The 21,698-nt window shown below is 40.7% G+C and overlaps 4 protein-coding genes across 4 annotated transcripts; 1 reads left to right on the top strand and 3 right to left on the bottom strand.

The window, feature by feature from the left end:
• The first annotated feature begins 7,807 nt into the window (after positions 1-7,807).
• LOC118265738 (general odorant-binding protein 1) lies at positions 7,808-8,578 on the top strand. The gene is made up of 3 exons (XM_035578839.2): positions 7,808-7,950; positions 8,034-8,211; positions 8,347-8,578. Exons 1-3 carry the CDS (start codon positions 7,816-7,818, stop codon positions 8,526-8,528), a joined length of 495 nt encoding a protein of 164 aa, XP_035434732.1. The 5' UTR covers positions 7,808-7,815; the 3' UTR covers positions 8,529-8,578.
• A 3,254-nt stretch (positions 8,579-11,832) lies between these two features.
• LOC118265739 (general odorant-binding protein 1) lies at positions 11,833-12,749 on the bottom strand. Its single transcript, XM_035578840.2, has 3 exons — positions 12,586-12,749; positions 12,127-12,307; positions 11,833-12,060 (listed from the first exon to the last, which is right to left on the bottom strand). The coding sequence occupies exons 1-3, from the start codon at positions 12,715-12,717 to the stop codon at positions 11,879-11,881; spliced, it is 495 nt and encodes a 164-aa protein (XP_035434733.1). The 5' UTR covers positions 12,718-12,749; the 3' UTR covers positions 11,833-11,878.
• Positions 12,750-13,032: 283 nt separating this feature from the next.
• LOC118265736 (pheromone-binding protein-like) lies at positions 13,033-14,228 on the bottom strand. The gene is made up of 3 exons (XM_035578837.2): positions 14,014-14,228; positions 13,474-13,657; positions 13,033-13,375 (listed from the first exon to the last, which is right to left on the bottom strand). The coding sequence occupies exons 1-3, from the start codon at positions 14,149-14,151 to the stop codon at positions 13,068-13,070; spliced, it is 630 nt and encodes a 209-aa protein (XP_035434730.2). The 5' UTR covers positions 14,152-14,228; the 3' UTR covers positions 13,033-13,067.
• Positions 14,229-15,074: 846 nt separating this feature from the next.
• Positions 15,075-21,445, bottom strand: LOC118266246 (uncharacterized). The gene is made up of 6 exons (XM_050695092.1): positions 21,287-21,445; positions 19,993-20,173; positions 18,902-19,077; positions 16,693-16,878; positions 16,254-16,434; positions 15,075-15,527 (listed from the first exon to the last, which is right to left on the bottom strand). Exons 1-6 carry the CDS (start codon positions 21,413-21,415, stop codon positions 15,343-15,345), a joined length of 1,038 nt encoding a protein of 345 aa, XP_050551049.1. The 5' UTR covers positions 21,416-21,445; the 3' UTR covers positions 15,075-15,342.
• Positions 21,446-21,698: the final 253 nt, after the last annotated feature.

Genomic DNA, 21,698 nt, shown 5'->3' with positions numbered 1-21,698 from the left:
CGCCTCGAGAGCCGAGCCTCCACAAGTGATGCACCATTGATTAGAATAAATAAATACCTGGCTCATTATCCACCAGAGTATCCAACAGTAGACCCACTCATTATTAAAATAAAAGGCTAGTGAACTAGCTTTGTTCTTGTTTCAGTTGACAGATGCAGTCATTGTGTCTCTAGTACACACAATAGAGGTGAAAATATAAACATATCTGTATATAATTGTACTACTGAAAATAAAACAACGGCAGTAATGCCTAGCTGGTACAGACTTACGTAATGTAGCAAGTAACATGAAAGGAGCAGTTCTTAGTGTAGACGCAGGGCGAGCATGTGACACACACTGCTGGCCAAATACACGTACTGTTTTTTGATGACGGGGGGAAATCTTCAAAGGACGTCGGCTTGCTTTTTGGGGAGAGAGACACAGCCGTGTCAAAAGTGATCGAGGAGACTCGTTCGTTTTCGAGGACACTCGATCATTTTCGAGGACACTTGATTGTTTCCGAGAAATAATCGAAAGTTTGCGGGTTTCCGGTATCATAAAAACGCTAACGCTAAATATATTGGTTCTTTTTTCTAAAAACCCTGAATCAAATGCGATTTGTTTTAGAGGGTTATAGACGAATTAGGTACCTGTTATACCACCCGCTAAGTTTGGACCATAATTTACTGGACATCTTGTATATTTTATCTCTCCGGAAGTGAGAGTGGGGTGTAAGGCACACAAACTAGGGGTGAAGCACTAACTTATCTGACCCCTGTGTATGTCCCCGTAGCTATATATGACGTATGGGGGATGACCACTGACATGATAACATCTTTTGTTTAGTAAAGTGCTCCTTAATGTAGGATGTTCAGACTATAACTATTGGTTGGATAATGACCCGACAAACGGATACACAGCATTTAATTTTCAATAAAACGAATTTTAATATATATTTTTTTTAAGAAACTTTACCCCACTGTAGGATTTTCTCCTGTATCGTGAGTGCGTTTACAAACAAACAAGTTCTCACAAACAAATGACACCCGTTCCATATCAAAAATGTATGTATCTCACAAAGAGTTGCGAATGTGTGCGAATCGAGCCCGCTACACGTTGCGCGGCAGCCGGTTGCCCAGCCACTGCGCCAACCGTGCAATCATAATTATTTATTTAGTATTAAGTCATTGAATGAATTCCCTCCCCCAAAGTCTCATTAATTAAATATAAGCCTAGTTTCCTCGTTCCTAAACTTTAATTTTGAATACTAGATCCTCATATCTAAAGATTCTAAATCGATCAGACTCTGCCTGATGTTTGTAACCTCCAGTAATTTTATTACAACCATACTTTACATGTAACTAACCCACAGAACAGATAAAAAGCTAACTATTAAGAAACTACTGCCATCTTGTATCGAATAGGAAAACTATTTCGAACCAGTTCTCTAGTTGCTTTAAGTTATGTATAGGTGGCGTTAGGCTGCACAAGTTGACACACAAGTGGTCACTCGATTAAATCCAGTGAAATTAAATGGAGCAAGCAAATACCATTGGAAGCCAGTTGTGACGTAACTGTTGGCGTTGAAGGCGACGGAGTGGCGGCCTCATAGTACATAACTACTGGAGTAGTACACTAGTCTTAGCCCCGCCAAATCACGGTTAAACCTGCTCAATGTCTAACTTATAAGTAGTTATGAGGGTTTCTGCTAACAATTTAGCTTTGACTGCCGTACTCAGAGACATTTAATGATTACTGAAACTATTCCTTAGTAACGATTTTGTTCCGATAACAATTGCTAAGGACTAGGTTAAGTATGAATGACTCGGAGTACAGCGGTAAGACACAACCTGGTCGCCACGTCTTTCATTCCCCAAAGGGTTAAGCAGAAGTACGCATTTTTTATTTATTGCATATTGGTTTTACCTTACAAGTAAAACATCATCTACATTATATTTAATTTATGATGTCAAATGCTCTTTTGTAGCCTATTTACAAAAATAAATTCATTTCATTTCAGTAGGTGGCGACTAAAGAATTTTACACTTGAATGACTTGAATATCGAACAACAGTGTTAGCTTGTTCGACTAAACGAACCCATCACGCCATTTCTAGGGAATAGACAGAGGCAGAACAATTAAATAATGAACTCTTCGGAGATTAGTACTCGTGTATTAAAGACTAGCCGACACTTACAGTGTTGAATAGCGCACACAGACATGTATCAATGATCCAGCGACAATAAGCAACAACTTTATATCTTGCAAGTTGCAAGGCACTCACTCACACATTCTAATAATAATCAATGCGTGTATGTGTTCACTGAATTAAAATCATTGGTCAGTTAAAGCTATCTTAGAACTGCATAGAAGGCTTATTTTACGACCCCCATAAATTATTATTTATGAATCATTCGCAAAGATTCGTTTCTTAGGAAACGGTTAGATGAGATTGTAAACTGATAATGTCGGTGATGGAGTTTTTAATGAAAAATAAAGTCTACGTGATGGGGTGTAATGTGTAATGGCTGCCTGAATGCGATGATCGCAACATTAGCTGCAGCACACGCTGCACTTGCCAATAATTATCGCGCCTATAAATTGTCGCGCGGCACCGCGTCGACGCGCGTTCTGTCGCCTCGATTTATTACGCGCGGTTTTTGCCGCCCGCCGCCCGCCGCGCCCTGTCCCGCGCTGTGCGATAACGGAGTGTGCAACTATCTGTCATTATGTGCAGTATGTGCACCCTGGACACTGAACGCTGCTAATAATTCATAATTACTACTCTTAACTTGCGCCTATAAAGCTCAGCGATATTAATAGTCTTAAATACGGTTGCATTTAGACGTTGATAATATTAAATTTGGCATAAAATTAGGGACTTAAATTATTCCTTCACATAAATGTTAGACCAGTAAACCCGGTTACCTCTTCGTATATCTCATGACCCGCAGTTAAATCGCAACGAGACGTATCTAGCGACCCCCGGCCAGTAATCCGGGTGTCCGGCAGTCCGGCCCGGTCCGGCCGTCCGTCCGACTACCACTATTAAGATAAGCGCAAGACGTTTACTAAGTTTAAGGAACAATTTATTGACGCAGAGGGAGGAACGTGTAGAGGGGGGCTTATTTATGTGTTGGTTTGTACCTATACAAGTTAAATTGTTGATAATATCTCAAATCCTGTCCTACAGTCTTAAGTGGGTTTCATAACAAATTCAAAATGTTCAGAGAATATCTCAGTTTCAAGGTAAGAAGATATGAAATCAATGTAACACTAAACATTACATATTATAATTATGTATAAGTTATAAGGCAGGGTATTCTTACTACCTAAGTAGAGGCACTAATCACCATGTTATAGATGAACAAACAGATCGTCAGATTCTCCCTCGTCACAGCCACACAAGGCCTCACAGAATCACAGCCGACTCTATACGCCTGCAAACTCTACCGAGGGTCAGTCAGACAAATCGCCGGCCATCAGTCAGCGGGCAGCCGTTACGCGCAGCTGTCTCATTCCTGGCCGGGATTCAGCGCGGGATTCCGCCGGGATCCCGCGGGATTAACCCCGGCACATCACCAGGTGGACAGCGCGTTATGTCGCTAATTCAATAGATTTAGTGACGATAAATGTTGATCGGGGATTCGAAGGGATTTGCTGTAACTATGGTCTTTGGAGACGATACAACATAGAGCTAATTGGTGTAACTTTCTGAATAGGTACTGTTTGTTTGGATAACAAAGGTTACCAGTTTAAGCATTAAAGTAAGACAGAGTGCATAATAATCTTGAAAAGTCGCTTATAATTTTATATCCCTTCAATGAACGCGAAAATTACGTTAACAAATATCAGATCACTTACCTCACAGCATACGTAAGTAATATTCTTCAAAGACACACCGGAAAATAGGCTAATCTTACCTGAAACAAATGAAAAAGGAATGATTAGAAACTTCAAAGAGATAGAAACAGTTGAAATAAAATAGAGCACGTAGTCGTCTCGTTTTGTTTTTAGATAAAAGTGATACGAGTGTAGATAGTGTGCAGCCTGCAGCCTGCAGCCGCCGCGCAATAATTCAAGCTGCCGCGTAACGTGCGGCTGAAACCGCAGCTTTTGTGGAAACATCCATAAATCAGTCGGCGGAATCAATCGTGTGTGATGTTCTATCCTCCGTACCTACGTGGTATTAATGTTCGCGACCCGAGTCATGAGCAGCGTTCACCAATTGTACCGCGATAGGGGTACCGAACATATTTGCCGATTGTACTATTTACAAAGTATATGCCTACATGGCTTACTCATATAGACAGGCGTGAACATATGTATGCCTATATATTATGTTTCTATATATGTACCAACAAAGTATATGCTATTTGTCACCAGGCAGACTCTATTTCTAGCACTAAACTTTAATTCTTACAACATAATTCCCCGACAAGATATAAATGACAAGCATCAATTACAACCGAGTGCATGCTCGCCGATAATTTCATATCTTCTTTTAATTAAGTAGTGAAAAAGGAAAGAAAATAAATCTTAGAAAATTATAGAGAGCGCGTATTAAAGTCCATGTTGGAATAATAAGCACTTGCAGCCTGAGACGTGGCCAGGTAACTAGGTACCATGGTAATAGTGCATGGTGAGTGGACTCCGTGCGGTGTCAAGCAGACCGTTAATAATAATTAGTTAGGCTAATAAGCTAACTAAAACATAAGCCGTGTACTGTGTAGCTAGTAAACATACTTATAATGCTTAGACGGTGGCTCGTCGTAATGAAGAGTTATATGTGACTGGATTAGCGTAACAGATCCACGGAGCGTGTGACTACATTGTCAGGCACGACACGACACGACACGACAGTCCATCAGTCGTCTTGTTGTAATGCCCTTACTTTGTCCAGAACAGCTCGTAAATCAACATTCCTGATGCATCTCCTCGTTAAACTTCTATACAGGTTACGAAACCGGATCATTCAACCGCATACAAACTATAAAGTTGCTCATTAAATCTAGTATTTAAATTGAAATCTGTGTGATAAAATTTCGCGTGAATAAATACTATAAATCTAATTTATTCATTAACTTTTAGCTATCGGGCCAGAATGGTTCAGAATTCTCACTGTTAATTCATGGAAAGGAGATGGTTAAATGACTGACCCAGGCATAATAACAAGAATACGAATTTCACGCTAACCCGTATCATTTAAATATTCACTTATGAATTATTTTGTGTTTAACTAATTCTTATAACTTGGTGAACAAAAATTAACAAAAAATAAGTTTCATAATTGATTTTTTTTTGTTGTGGTTTGACATGACAACACGGAAGTACATAGGTACTGCAGGCTATTATTAGGACATTAGTTTCCCCGAAAATCAAATCGAAATAATTAAACGAACATCACTTTTTAATAACGGTAATATAATGACTTTTTTCTGAAACCAAATAATTGTAAATGTTTTGATCGACACAAAATATATATTTTGTATAATATTGCACAATCTTACTATATATTTTGTGTCTGTCCTTGGTTACTTTGTGTTCATTATCTAGTATAAGCAGAATTGTTTACCTATCTACCTCATATAAACTCAAACTCAAACTCAAAATATTTATTTGCACGTTAAGGTAGGTATTACAGGTCTTAGTTTAAATGTTAAGTACATCTTAACTGCCTTTTTCAGGCGTTGCAAATTTGAGGGCAAACTTATCCTAGATTACATTTCCTTAACCTAGGACTTAATATAAACTTAAAAGTAATGTTAATTTCTTATGTGTATATATTGTAGTATATTATGTAGTGAGCATGTATATATAGTAGTATGTATTTCCTTAACCTAGGACTCAATACAAACTTAAAAGTAATATTAATTTCTTATGTGTATATATTGTAGCATATTATGTAGTGAGCATGTATATATAGTAGTATGTATATCTGATATGTAGTGAGTATATGTATATTGTATATATGTATATTGTATATATTGTATATATGTATATTGTATATAAATAACTTTCGGCTCAGGTACCTCAAAACGCCTTGGTAAAAGTTCAGAGCAATGTTATATTTTGAAGTTTTTATAACGTTGTTTGACGTAGGAGCGCTACTTTATTTTCAGGATTGCGCAGATATGCCAAGTTTCTGGACCTTCTTAACTACAAAATATCAATCTTTAATTATGCGGCTTTATTTATTGCTAGGTACCATATTTATACAATATTTATTTGTACGGGTATGGACGTCGTACGTCCATACTTTGGTTTAGCCATGTCCTTTTATTAGTAGGAATCAGGTCTTACATTAAACTGCAAGTGGTGCTATTGATTCCGGAGCTGCGGACTACCTAGCGGATTTACCGGGGCTCCGGCTCGAAAAGCAGGAGTAAGAACGGGGTGGTTTTTAGTCAGTAAGAGTCTGACACTCCCTCCCGCCTCGCTCAAGGCGGGAGAAGTCATTGGATGACTTTCCCCCTCTAAAAAAAAAGTGGTGCTATTGATATAACATGACATAAGAACAATTTTGGCTTATTGTACCTTAGAATTCCATACCATTGTGACGTCACGTCTTTCATGACCAACTTTATGAAATACCTGTGAAATTTTGAAGTTTTTTTTCTGTAATCTGTAATAAAGCGCCTGGTATGTCGTACAAGACGTAGCAGATGTAGCCGCACACGCGAGCTGACAGTGAGCAGCGATCGAGTTAATGCAAGCAGCGTCACCCTCCGCCGGCAATTAGCAGCATCCATCATAACTAGGAACACTCATAACTTTGTGAACTTTACGTACTATTGCAATAATACTGGAATTGTTTATTCAATGTTGTATCTCTTTCTCGTAACAAACAGACCTCTCTCCTGTATTTTGTTCGCTTAGTATTTATGGAAAATATTAGGTACAATGTTAGTGTACCTGGAATTTAGAAACCTATGCCAATTACTTGGCACACTTCCAGGGTTTGTGTTAGAGTACTAAGAACAAGCAAATTGGAAAACCCAACATTACTGTTTCAAGTAGAGATAAGTACTCCTACTTAGTGATCACCAGCTTATTTTACTAAGTAATTAGGTAAAGTGACAACTGTATACTTCATTTGTATAGAACTAAAATAAGTATCTTCTTTAAATACCAGTAAAACTCTCACATCAGAGCAAACATTTCTTAAATTAGCTAAAAGTGGTCAAAAATACTTTATAACATTAGTATTTCGAATTCATTAGTAATTTCAATTTCATAACATAGGTAAACAACACGCATTGTGAGTATCGTGACCCATTCCCCGGTATAATATAAAGCCGAGCTATTTGTGTGTAGCGTCAGTAGCGTGGTTCCAGGGAGCGCGGGTCGACGACACAAGGACGTCTCGCGGCCGTTATATTGCACGATCAGACGAGACGCGCATTCTTAATGACGATGTAATGCAGCAGCCATTTATATATTACACCCATTCGCAAGACGAACGACATCGACAGCGACCAGATAACTCCATGACTGATCATTTTAATCAACAATCAGTTGGAAATGTTGTAATCTCGTTTTAACGACTTATTTATGCCTACGTCCACTATTAAATTAAAATTATAAATACATACATGACTTCGTAAAACAATAATTTAATGATTAACCAATGACTGTTTGTGTTGGTACGAGTCGTAGAACATGCGGTACAATGGGCGAGTGGTACGCCCCCAACAATAACACCATGTCAACCGAATCCCGCGACACCTGACAATTAACCAACAACTACTAATTAAACCACGCTGACAATTAAAGCAATTAATCAAAACGCGACTATATAAACCCCCACACATAAGAATCTGTGCAGATTCCAAGATGGCGGACGCTAGATGGAGGGTTGTGTGTGTTGTGTGCGCGCTGTGCCTGACCAGCGCCGTGCTCGCCTCGCAGGACCTCATGGTCAAGATGACCAAGGGATTCTCGAAGGTCGTGGACGACTGCAAGACTGAGGTGAGATCTAGATCAATCAATTTTAAGTAAGGTTTAAAGTAACGTACATTGGTATTTAACCTAGTCCTATAATTCCCTTGCAGCTCAACATAGGCGACCACATAATGCAAGACATGTACAACTACTGGCGCGAGGAGTACCAGCTCATCAACCGGGACATGGGCTGCATGGTGCTGTGCATGGCCAAGAAACTGGACCTCATGGAAGACCAGAAGATGCATCACGGGAAGGCAGAGGAATTCGCCAAGAGTCATGGAGCTGGTAATAATCCAATTATCAAAGATTTGTACAAACAATTAGTTTGTAGTCGACCCAATGATGAATTTAGAAGCACCTAGATACCTGGATTAAGGTGGAACTATTTTACTCATGAGTCTCCTTACTCTCTCCCCACAGACGACGACGTGGCCAAGAAGCTGGTGAGTATAATCCACGAGTGCGAGCAGCAGCACGCCGGCGTGGCGGACGAGTGCATGCGGGCGCTGGAGGTGGCCAAGTGCTTCCGCACCAAGATCCACGAGCTGAAGTGGGCGCCCAGCATGGAGGTCATCATGGAAGAGATGATGACCGCCGTGTAAATGAAACCCAGGAAACAATACTATAGTAGGAGAAGCAGCTACACTAGTTGGAACTTTCAATGATATAGCACGCCGGATAATTATCTGCAGCCTTAAAATTTTTATCTACCAGTACCCTTAGTACGAGTTCGCTTTACGATGAACAAAATCGAAACCAGAGCCCGTTCGGCGCTCTGATTGGTCGGAACGAATGAACAAACCAATTAGAACGCCGAACGAGCTTTCGTTGCGATCGCGTTGAATGTAAAACAAACTCGTACTAAGCCTCTGTGATCGAAAATGAAACAAATGTATGGGAATGTTTATCATCTTTTATACGGACTTGGCACGTGAGTAATATGGACATTCATGTATGAATGACATTTGTTTTTTTTTCTACAGCATTATGTTGGATGATAAGTAAAGCTCGTGACGGTTGTAAAGTTCTTTAGTGTTTAGTTGTAGGTTTCTGTGGGTACTGTAACTGGAAAGGGTTTCATGTTATTTTACTAATATTTAGACAACACAGTCATCTCTCAAACGTCGGAGTGGTTTAACAAAATATCTCTCTCTTTTTATTATTATCATGGCCCTGTATACATAATTAATTTTCTCTCTAGGTTCTTTGGATAATAAAAGTGGTTCAAATTCATGAGTGTGCAGTTTTATTTTATCAACGACACCTCCCGTGATTGTCCACTGCTGGACTATGAACCTCCTCTACATAAGAACGGTTGCCATAATCATCTATTTCTTTTATTTTTTAACATGTCTTAATGTTAAGCAAACAATCAATTTAAGCAGATAATTAGATGGCAGCATCAACCACATTATCTCTGGTACTCTATTATCTACGTCACTCTACTTTTGAATTTTGATCATCAAATAAATGGCTATAAATGAAACAGAATCGAACAGCAAATCACACCTGTTACACCTTACAGTGAAACAAGTGTAACTTGTAGTAGAACAGATTATGTAAGTAAAAGTAGTTCTCATTCCTATATCAGGCACAACACTTAGATTCAATGAAGGAGGACGTGTCGTGAATCGCCGATATACCCGCACCTGCGCCCGCTGTACCCGCGGTACCCGCCGTACCCGCGTGTCGATACAACCGACACTTTCCTCGACAAATACAAATAAAATTATAAACATAAGGAAAAGTATCGCATTCTAGTCACATCCATACTGCAAAAGGGTACAAACAGAAGGTTACCTTCGATCAAACTGTGTTTAGTTTGCACATTGTTTTAGAAATATTGCTAAACATTGCACTATGGTGCTTATGCTTGACTCTCTTCGCTGGGATATAAAACAAGATAATTTATTGTAATATCAGAAAGTTTAACAGGATCATATCTTTCAGAGAGCTCAGCTGCCCAGTCTCTATCAAACGTGAAGTAACCATAGATACCACTCAGTAGCTTCCTAGGGCTTACTTACGAAATCTTTGAGCCTCGGGAAGGGAATCCAAGTATTTATTGCAATAATTGAGTAATTATCGATGGTGATAAACATTTTCTGTGTAGTCACTACACAACATCGAGCAATAAATAAATGCATTAAAAGTTCTAAAATGAACTTCACGAACGTGTATAAAAATGAGACTACTGTTCACATTTCCTCGTGGCGCAGTGTAAGGGTTCCGCAATAAAAGTAAATAACGCGTCGGCCTCAGGTGCGTCTCGTTCAAATAGATTTAACTGCGCCGCGCCAGTATTGTTTGTCGAGCTGGTTTGTACGGGACCCGCTAACGGATCGCCCGCGTCTCCAGACCGGCTCGGATTTGTGGCGCGAGGCTTTGGCTTTATGGCGAATTTATTTATCATTTGTAAACATTTATGATACTACGAAGTATTTCTTTGATATGTGGAAAGCAGTAAACTAATGGATATGGTTTTAAAGGAACACAATACTTAATGAATGAATCACAAACACAGGTGTATACGAAGCAGTGTGTCTCCTCATCATTGGTTAGAAGGTGAACCACCTCGAGCAACCTTTGAAAGCTCTCGAACGCTCGCAGCCAACGTATCGGAGCACCAAGTAAATCTGTTCACGCCGTTATCACTACATCAAAGTTCGATTAACACTGCATGCTTAGCCGCGGCCCGCCGACTGCGAGGCACAGAAGGTACACTGTGCTGGCTGTTCCTAGATGGTAAATAGGTAATAAATACTACTAGTAAACACTGATGTTGACTGAAATGGAAAAATTTAAAATTGTTGTACTGAACTTTCGACTATACTGTTGACCATAACGTATCTCAGCTTCAAAAGCACTGGAAGTAACGGTAGCATGGAGTTCTTCAAATACAGTGACAAAATGACTGCCGCAGCTACTGCCGCTGTACAAGTTACTGTTACTCATGTTTCATAATTCATGAAGTAACATTAAGCCGGTAATATCATCCTTCTGCCAGCGTTCGCAGTGGCCCAGTGGTGCAGGCAGTGCATGCGCCGGCGCACGTCGCGATTGTGCTGTCGCGTAATGGCGGCGATAGTTCAGAGTTATGGGGCAATTAACCGCATCGAGTCTCACGTGGTGCGCCGGCGCACGCGGGCCCGCCGTGTGAAGCGATTTACCTGGATAGTTTTATTGTTAGGGGACTCCGGAAGGTCAGGGGGTCAGGTATACAAGTGTAGGAGTTATAGGTTTAAGGGCTCCTTAGTAATGTGGCCATTTAAATATCATTGAACATATTATCATGAGAAGCTAATCAGACAAACATTTCATTAATGTGGATTTGAATGTTGCTATCGTTGCTTCAAAACGACTACAAATGTTTGTACCAAGCAAAATCTTTTTAATATTTGCCCACATACATACATACCTACAACTACTCAGATATATTCGTGCACCTCTCAAGCTTACAAGGCAACATTAGTACCTCCCCTCGGTGCCATACAATATGGCTGGCAGACAGCATTTATTTCCATTACACAGTAAACCTGATGAGAGCTAACGTTTAACTTAACGCCTTCTAAGGAGCTTACACGCGGCGACACGAGGACACACGAACGTGTGCACAATAATTTTGCCCACACGAGCCGAATGAGTCTGACATTGTCTTACTAATGTCCCATTCGATAGAACTGGTTTATGGAGCATTCTGATTGCAGTTTGTCAGAGTTTACTGCATTAAATGTTAGATACAGTATTTTAGCAAACAGAGCTTAAAGATGTGTGCTATTGATCAGATTGTAATATTGGTTCGGATTAGAGTCTGAAGATATCTACATGGAAACAAAATGGAATTCACAATTCAATATAGCAATGGTTACTGGGTCAATATAGCTACCAAAAAAAAAAACGATAGTATCAGATTGAATCAGATTGAGTTTATTTCCCACGACATGCCAGCGTCCTACATTTCCGTGAGGACCTCCTCCACAATGACCTCGACCTTGGGCTGCCAGTCCAGCTCGTGGATGCCGGTGCGGAAGCACTTGGCCACCTCCAGCACCCGGAGACACTCGTCATCATCACGCTCGTGCTTCTTTTCACATTCGTGGATTATTTGCACTATCTTCGAAGCTACTTCGTCACCTGGAATATGTAAAAGGTTTAACATAGCTATCGTAACAAGTCCTCACTGCATAGGCCTCAGCGTACCAGCGCCGTGTTTCTTGGCGAACTCCTGCGCATTGCCGTGGTGCATCCTCCCGTTGGCGTCCAGCAGCTCCAGCTTCTTGCTCATGCAGATGATGGCGCAGCCGGTGTCCCGGTTCAGCAGCGTGTACTCCAGCTTCCAGTAGTGGAACAGGTCTGCTATGATGTGGTCGTTCATGTTTAGCTACAACAATTCGGATGGTGATCAATGATAATGCGTCGTGGTCCTCTTTTATCACTACACTTCAATGGAGAGCGTGTGGGTGTTTTAACTTCGATGTAATTATACTGTTGATGAAGCGAAAGAAGTATGTAGGATTCGTAGCATTGACATCCTATTGTCTCTGCCTACCCCCATGAGGATAGGCAGAGACGTGACAATCATACATAACTTCACACCTGTACGTTAAGTTATGTATGTAATTATGTTATTTAATATGTCATTTAGTATAATGTAGTTACCTCCTGCTTGCATTCTTCCAGAACTTTCACGAATCCTGAGGTGATGTACTTCATAGCATCCTTGGATGGTTCTATCTCTCTCACACCCACTGTTAACACCACGAGCGCGACAAAGACGTTGCACGATCCCATGTCTAACAGGTTTACCCCGGCAAGTATAACTCGGTCCCTTATATAGCGGTACCAATTGACAGATTGGTTAACAATCACGTATAATTGGCGACACCAGCGCATAATTTGTGAACTAATGATAAAGTATTTTCATGCATGGTGTCTGCTAATGGCCGGTTATTACAAAGTTAACACATTCTTGTAATTTCTGAGTAGCTTTGGTGCAGAGGGCGTGAGGTGCGTTATTAAAGTCGCACTGAATGGTGTCGATTACTACGGGTATCAATTAGCGGGGAAACTACATCGTGGCAACGAATGATTTGTATTGAAACAAAATTGACGCCTGTAACATTTATTATTCATGAAATCTATCAACAAAAAGATCTTCTTAAGATAGAGGCGAGCCGTCTGTAACCGAATCGTCTCCGCCACACATTCAATGATGAATGTCTCTGCGGCAAAGGAATCTTAACTATGTCTGTCCTTTGCACCGGGATGTTGTCAGGGTGCTCCCGAGTACGGTTCCAGAAATTGTGCTCCGGGGCCCAATCCAGCTGCACTATGCCGTGGCGGAAACACTTGGTCACCTCCAGGGCGTTGTCACATTTACTTATGATCTTTTTCGCACCGTCCTTGCACATTTCAAACAGGTCTACCATCCGCACCGACATCAATTCATCTACAAACAAACTGCTGTTGATGATCATGTACACGTATGTACTTATACTTGTCTAAAGTTAAATAATCAATAAATATATTACGCATTGCATACGTTACCGGCTCCTGCTGCCTTACAGAATTCTCGCACGTTTGCCGATATCACGGTTTTGCCATCTGGAGTCAAAAACGCATTCTTTTGAAAGACGCAGTCAAGAGCACAGCCCCATTCCTTGTTGTCCGCGGGGTTCTTTAGGTCCCAGAAGTTCAGAAAGCTTTGAATTACTTCATTCTTGATATCTAGCTGAAGATAATAACCATGATATAGACTGTGATTATTTGGATACTGACTGCACGGTGCGCTGGCTGGGGGCGGGGGCAACCAGCCTATACCGCGCAACGTGTAGCGGATTTAATTCTCGCACGGAAAACTCTGTGCGTGATCCACAAATTGTAGTTGCGGGTTTGGGTGTGATGTGTCTGTGAACTTGTATGTTTGTAAACGCGCCCACGACAACGTTTAGAAATAAACTTTGTTATCAGTTTAAATCTATTACAATGGATATGAGATCTCGTAGAAGAGAATAAGATCATCCAGATTATTATACTTTCTGGTTAATTGCAGAAGGCAACAGTTGCCGGGCCGCACTGGCCACGTACCTCGGTCTGGCACTCCAGCAGCGTGTCTCCGATGCTGGTGCTGACGGCGCGCAGCACGCTCACCTCGTGCTCGCCGTGCACCAGCCCCGCTTCGTACACAATCAGACAGAGCACTACGATTGCCTTCATACCAAGCATTGCTGCAAACTTCACAATATTACCTCAAAATGGCGACTGCTCGTGTCACACGGAGTGAACACTCGCAATAATTGCGAACATGTTGCATTAATCACTTTGTTAATTGGATTTGTCGTTATCAGATAACGAAGTGTGAGCTACTTTCAATTGATGTTGTGGTTGCATTGCATAATTTGTCAAAATTTGGATCGAGTTACAATAACTGTGGGACTGAGATGCCGTCTCCTCCTTCTGTGAAGTAGTCATGCCAACTAAGGAGGATACGGGGCGCGTGAGGAAGCGAACCTAAGTCGACGCGAGAGACTCCGGGCGTAGGGGATCGCGTGACGTTCTTCGGCCACCGTAAGTGCGGGTCTGCAGACGGCGAGCAAGGGTAGCTCGCCGCCCGACCAGAAACAGACCCGTGCGTGCGGCGCGTCGCGTTCCGCGCGCGCCTCAAAGATCCCAGCCATCAGACCACAACAAATGGGGCCCAATTGGACTGATGCCTAATCCGGAGCTCCGGTCTACCTAGCAAGTTTATCGGGGCTCCCGCTCATCAATTAGGAGTAGGAACGGGGTGGTAAAAACCACCACAGTCAGTAAGAGTCTGACTCTCCCTCATGCCTCCCTGGCGAGAGAAGTCATTGGATGATTTGCCCCCTTAAAAAAACAATAACGTGTCTACCTACTTTATACACAAGGTAGACTCCATGTTATAGTTCAGTATTCAGATATTGTATAAATTAAAATAATATAAAAAATATCCTTAAAAGCTATTTTGGGAAACTATTTCGATATAAAATCGAAATATACTGCTGTTTGCAATATTGTTACTTATTCCAACATTGTTAATATATTACTCAGTTGCTGAACGTTAATTAGATGATTTTATTGCCAAGTATCCGGTGGCAATGAACTGATTCAGAAATGAAACAAGAAACCAGTGATGTACAGTTTATTGAACAGTATTGTCCATCATGTTGCTGCTTACATCTACCCACACCCTCTGAGGCGAGCTGGCGAGCTGGCGAGCCACGAGATTGTTCACTACCAACCTAACCTAATCCAAATCCATTGAACGAGCCGAGTCGTGATGACATTTTGGAAACCTTTTATTTAACAATTTTCAAGCTTTATTTAGACTGACGAAACAAATTGATAGCGAAATGAGTTCAATATATCTGAGTCTTGAGTTGTGGAGTATTGAAGTTACACTTCAGCCAGCACTTCTCCCACGACGAGTTCCATGCTGGGCGCCCAGTTGAGCTCGTGGATCTTGTCCTTGAAGCACTTGGCCACGTTCAGGGTCTTCATGCAGGGGTCGGCCGCCACGTCGGGGGTCGACTGCGCACACGTGTGGATCATGTCCACTATCTGCTTCGCCATGGCCTCGTCTGGAAGTTGGAAGCAAAGTATTTAGTCTACCACACTATTGCGAAAGAAGGGGACTTTATTTGAGTTCATATTAAACTGAGTTAGTACTGAAAGACATACTCGGTGAGATTGAATAGTTCCGAACTATTAAGGAATATTCGCCTACTCCAGCACAATAAATTAAAGTATCTAAACGATAGTAAAAGTAAAGCTAATCTGTTATAATATTAGCTATTTGTTTCACAGCATCAGCGTGGAACATTACACCGCGAGATATTTCCCAATAAACACTCCGTGACATTACACTTTCCTTACAATTTGCCGCTCCAATCGTTCGGATATTTCGCTGATTCATGTTAATTTTTATAAAACTCTCCCCTTCTAATACTAAAGTCAATGGAGTACTTTGTTAGTTCAACTTTATCTTGTAACGTTAAAAGATGATAGCTAATAAAATATTGACACTTAACACTGGTTCTATGAAGACACACTTTAATAACTTTGTCAACAATAGCGAAGTAATAATCACTAGTTAGGACATAAAGTTTGTTTCCTAACTTTATAGCTTAATTGCTGCCTAATCTGTCAGGATGGAGTTGTGGTCGTGCTCCGAGTCGTGAGGCGATAGTTTATGGTTCCACAATAAAACATCAACAATTCAACAGACAACAGAATCCAAACATGGCAAGCTTCATTCAACAAGCACCCAGTGACTAAAGTTCATAAGTAAAGTGATAAATTCTAACCAGCTCCGTGTTTCATGGCAAATTCTTGTGCCCTGCCGTGGTGTAGGTTCAGTTCCTGGTCGAGAATCTCCAACTTGGAGGAGAGACAGAGGATAGCGCAGCCGGTCTGTCTGTTCGTCAGCTCGTAGCCTTCCTTCCAGAAGTTGTAGAAGTCTGTCGTCACCGAGTCCGGCAGGTCCATCTACAGTGAGGAGCCAAACCAATGATAATGCACATAGCTGCTTACAACTAGATATCGAATTATTTTTAGAATATTAGAAAATATGTAACAGAATACATGGACTTGAAATGTAGGACTCAGTTAAATTATTCGCATATTTTGCTGGCAATTAATAGGTAGACAACCACGCACAGCTCAGTTAAATTAAACAGCAAAATCTTTATGTAAGTTTTTTGGAAACATTGAAATGTTTGAAAGAAATCCACTTTACGTACTCACCTCCTTCCTACAGTCATCCAATGGTTTCGCGAAATTGATGGCCAAGTTCTTCATGACATCTTGCGAGGCTTGCACCACCACGAGACTGGCGGCCACCACCAGCGCCACCCTCACCGACATGGTAGCCGACTGCCGGAGCGTCATTGTGGCGGCTCGTGGCCAGGACTCGCTTATATCCGCGGCTAATCACCGTCTTAATTAGAACTCCGGCGACGTGACAATGAGCGGCCGCGTCTCAATTACACGCATGCTTTAATTAGTGTAGTGCCTTCATTCATGGAAATCCAATTTGCCCGCCGCACAGCCTGTCATTTGTTGCAGCGTTGACATTTCTGATTGATACGTGTCATGGGCTCATCAAAGACGAATGATTCGCCTATTTCGGACAAACGATGTCTAAGAGTCGTTTGAAATAATATATTTAGGGCTTTTCGTGGTGTGGTTCCGTTTCTTATAACTAATAGCTTTTTTTATGTAATAGGTAGGTGGCAAACGAGTCACCTGATGATAAGCGATTAGCGCCGCCCATGGACACCCGCAACACCAGTAAAGTCACAGATGCGTTGCCGGCCTTATAAAAATTACTATGCTCTTTTCCTGAAAGTTTGAAGGTCATATTGGTTCGGAAATACCGCCGACGAAATAGTTAAAGCTGGCTAAGTAATGGCACAGAAGTAATATACGTCGCAAATAGAGGTAACGTTCGATTTTATTAGGTTTGAAATCGAGGTAACTCTAGGCACTTGACACTTTTCGAGCAAACCCGAAAATTTCGAGTAGACCTGATTCTTTTCAATCATGCTCGACACCTTTTAAGCTAACCTAATTCTTTCCGAGCAATATCGAAGCTTTACTTTCAAGGTCGAAACTTACTATCAAGCGAGAAAATATTCGGCTGAACATTCGTATCCGGTTGGACATTCGGTGAATCTCTATTTATTAAGGTACTTGAAATCAAACTGGAATTAAACTCGAACTCGCACTCGAACGCGGACTCGAACTCAAACTACCTCAAACCAGAACTGGTAGTGAAACTCTAACCTAACTTAATCACTGGTGACTGAGTGACTGAATTATTAAAACCGAATCCGCCCATTCTTGCCGAAGCTCTGCCTCCCTATACCTAAGCGTACAATCTACTAAACAATAATAATTATTGTCGATAGTTGACCATCTAGCCAGAGAGATTATAGTCTAGTTCTTACGTAATTTACGTGGCAAGTTGAAACATTCATACATAGAGATTATTACGAATCAACTTGTATTACTTAAGCTAGAGTACTCGTAAAGTACAGCTTAAGCCGCACTAGCTGGGAACAAAAGGCTGTAACAGGAATTCCTCAACGTTTAATGTGTAGGAAGACATTCAATTGGCCGCCGGCGCGGTCGTAAGGAAGTGCTGCAAGGTAACAGTAATCGTTAGCTTTACGACGATATGTATTCTTCAGGCTGAGCAGTGCACACGTCATGCAGCGCCGCAGCGCCTGCCTGCTTTGTACTAGCAAGCAACGCTTAGTCAGTTGGATGTTAGAACCAGTCGACATCAATTCCATCTATTGATGAAATATTAATAGCTAAAGATTGTGATTATAATTTGAATGTTATTATTAGAGCGAGCTCGAAGAAATAAAAGGCTTTTTATTTTTATATAATTTTTATTCATACTTGTTCTGTGCAATATTTTGCAACCGAACAATTCAGCACTTTTGCCAGTAAAATCGAGACTTTTTGGTTTCAAACAAACATGGCCACGTTACTGTTGACTGTTGTATATTTTTTAGAAGTGTATTTTTAGCAAATGATTGTATTGATTGAGAGGTTGACCTGTATTAATATAATGTTTTAGGATAACGCAACGTCACGCCTATTATCCCCGAAGGGTTAGACAGACGTGCACATTACGACACCTAATGCCGCTACACAATGTACACCACTACCAACATAAGTCCCATGTAATAGGGGTGAGCCTATTGCCATATACCGGACACAATTCCAGACTCCGTGCTACTACTGAGAAATTTTCGAAAAATTAAAATTACTAGGTGATAATAACACAATAAAACACAGGAATATCACAACAAAATGTACTTAATACAATATTATCAAATAAAAACAATTCATTATATATTTTTTTGTAGTTTTTCAAATTGCAGCTCTATCACTAAGTGTAGCAGTCGATGGTCCGTCGGGGTGCAGGGTGAGGCCGTCAGTACTTCTCCATGACGGCCTCGATCATGGCCACCTCGGGCGCGATGCCGGCTGCCTTCGCGTCCACCTTGAAGCAGGCAGCCACCTTCACCACGCGCTCGCAGTCGTCCGTCATGCTGTCGAACTTCTTCTCGCAGTTGTGGATCAGTTCCACCAACTTCTCGGATAACACGTGGCCTGGGAGACCGCAGTTAGTTAGATATGGTATATGGAGAAGGCCTACCTATACTCAGAAGTGGAAGGTCTTGTGGCTGATATGATGATAATAATGAGACGTTGTATATTTTATTCCGAGATTATTAGGTAGTTGGGATTGGTATTTCTATGGCTGATATACCATGAATAAAGGTTTTTCAAATCAGAGGATGTGGTGGTAATGATTATATTAGATAGGTATGTTTTGTTTCGTCCACGAGTGAGTAGAAGGCATCGTAATAATAATATTCATTACCGCTAGACGATGACTTAGTGTGAGTCGTCACTTGTCAGAGCCGTTAATTTATACCTGCATACTATGCAAGTTTAGAGTGTGCAGTGAAAATTAAAAGCAACATTTACAAATTAGTATTTTAACTAGATTAGTGAAGTGAACGACCCTTTGCGTTCGCGGGGAGTTTCGCGATAAATCCAGTGCAAGCAATATGTCTGGCAGTGCATGGTCGCGTGACCTTTGTTTCAGTTGCATTGCATGTGCAGTCGCCGTGAGTTATGTCTATTGGAGGCAGACTGAACAGTACCTCGGGAAACAAATAAATACGAATAATATCGAAGACATCGCTAAAGAACAAAGGGCTGCATCATATTGATACTTTAGTATAGTCCTCTTTATATTTTGTGTCTTACCAGACACACGTACCTAAGCTTAGGACGGCATGATTTTGTTTTAGACTAGACAATAGTGAACTGAGCAGTTCATCTCACTATCTTTATTGATGGATGATTAATATCACACCGTATGAGGTTAAGCTATCTTCATGAAATTGGTCAGTATTAGCTATCGAACGATATCCTACATTTTTTCAAGTATCACTTGCGTCACGATTGCATCATCTCATAAACTCGTGTACGTTACAGAAGTATCAAGGTTCGAACCATTAGGGAAGCTCTTGACGTAGTCGTGCATGTTGACGTGGTGCATCCTGCTGTCGTCCTGCAGCAGCGAGAACTTGTTGGACATGCAGATGATGGCGCAGCCCAGCTCGCGGTGCACCACCTCGAAGTCCTCGCGCCAGAAGTGCTGGAACTCCTCCAGCACCTCCGCCGACAACCCTGACTGCAGACAGAACATTCCAGAAAGTTAACCCTACTTTTAAGTCCTTACTTATATTTTAATTACCTATGTCTTGTTAAAGCTCATTTTGAGTTCGGTGTGGTTCGGTTACCAAATCACTGAATATTTTAATAAAATAATTTTATAAAAATTAAATTAAAAATTTAAAAAACCCCCGACATAAAAACTTAACCATTTAAAAAGTAAAAAATAATAAAAGAAACTTAATCTTAAAGTACCTAAGAATGTACTAATAATTCTAAAAAAATACGTCGCGTTGGGGGACCGCTCCTAATTATTTCTTACTTATCTACGATTTGTTCATAAGTATCACATGCTTGGTGTTAACATTAAAGTAAATAGATGTTTAAGTACTTAACTATAACACAGAAAATAGAAATATAGCGGCGCGGGCGGCGGTGTGCAGTCCGTATGAATGCGGTCCCCCAACGAGACGTATTTTTTTTTAGAATTATTAGTACATTCTTAGGTACTTTAAGATTAAGTTTCTTTTATTATTTTTTACTTTTTAAAGGGAAATTAAGTTTTTATGTCGGGGGTTTTTTAAATTTTTAATTTAATTTTTTATTTTATACTTTTTATAGGTAGGTTACTGACTTATTAATTACAAATTTTTGTTTCTATAAGTAGGCTAAAGATTACATTGGTGCAAGATTTATTGTTTATAATAAAACGTCAAATTAAAATTTTTATATTTTTGATATTAAATTTTTAATTTATTTAATTTTTTTTTTTATTTTTTATTTAAAATTTTATTTTTGTTAATACGAAAAAATAATATCTTTCAATATCTTCTTTCAGTGCGGTTTAATTTGAGACCCCATCCCAGTATATTTGCAGACCTTCGGCTAATCTCCCCACTTTCACCGCCCATAACTTTAAAACGGCTCAACCGATTTTCATCAAACATATCTAAAAACACTCGCACATAAGTCCCCTTTCATAAGAAAAAAACTAAATTGAAATCACTGCATCCGTTCGGGAGTTATGATGCCACAGACAGACAGACAGACAGACAGACAGACAGACACGTCAAACTTATAACACCCCTCTTTTTGCGTCGGGGGTTAAAAATATATTTTATCTTGTTCTTACCTCTTCTCTGCACTCCTCGAGAGCTTTCCCGAAATGTGCGGTGACGTGGCTCATCACCTCGGCGGTGGCCATCACCGAGCTGGTGACGGTTGCCATGACGACCAGCAGCAAACAACACTTCGACGTCATCTCGCCACAAATGACCCGTCAGCACCCGGCCGCACATTTTATATGTTAGCTAAACTTTTTTTACTTCATTCAATTGTATGCTATTAATAATAAACCAAGCTATGTGCAACTACCATAGTCCTTATGCCGGTTGCATAGAGTCTAGTTTATGTCCACATAGAGGTAGACTATGTTTGCTCGTCACAAACTGATGATTTTGTCCAAAGACAGAGGTAATGTGTATGTTGTGTGTAATTGTGGTGTGGCCGTATGTTGCCAGTCATACCAAACGTGGTGGTTTACC

Source organism: Spodoptera frugiperda, chromosome 7 (assembly GCF_023101765.2).
Source record: "Spodoptera frugiperda isolate SF20-4 chromosome 7, AGI-APGP_CSIRO_Sfru_2.0, whole genome shotgun sequence".
In the NCBI taxonomy this organism is placed as follows: Eukaryota; Metazoa; Arthropoda; class Insecta; order Lepidoptera; family Noctuidae; genus Spodoptera; species Spodoptera frugiperda.
The sequence above is the reverse complement of the archived record's forward strand: the minus strand, read 5'-3'. Positions and strand labels throughout refer to the sequence as shown.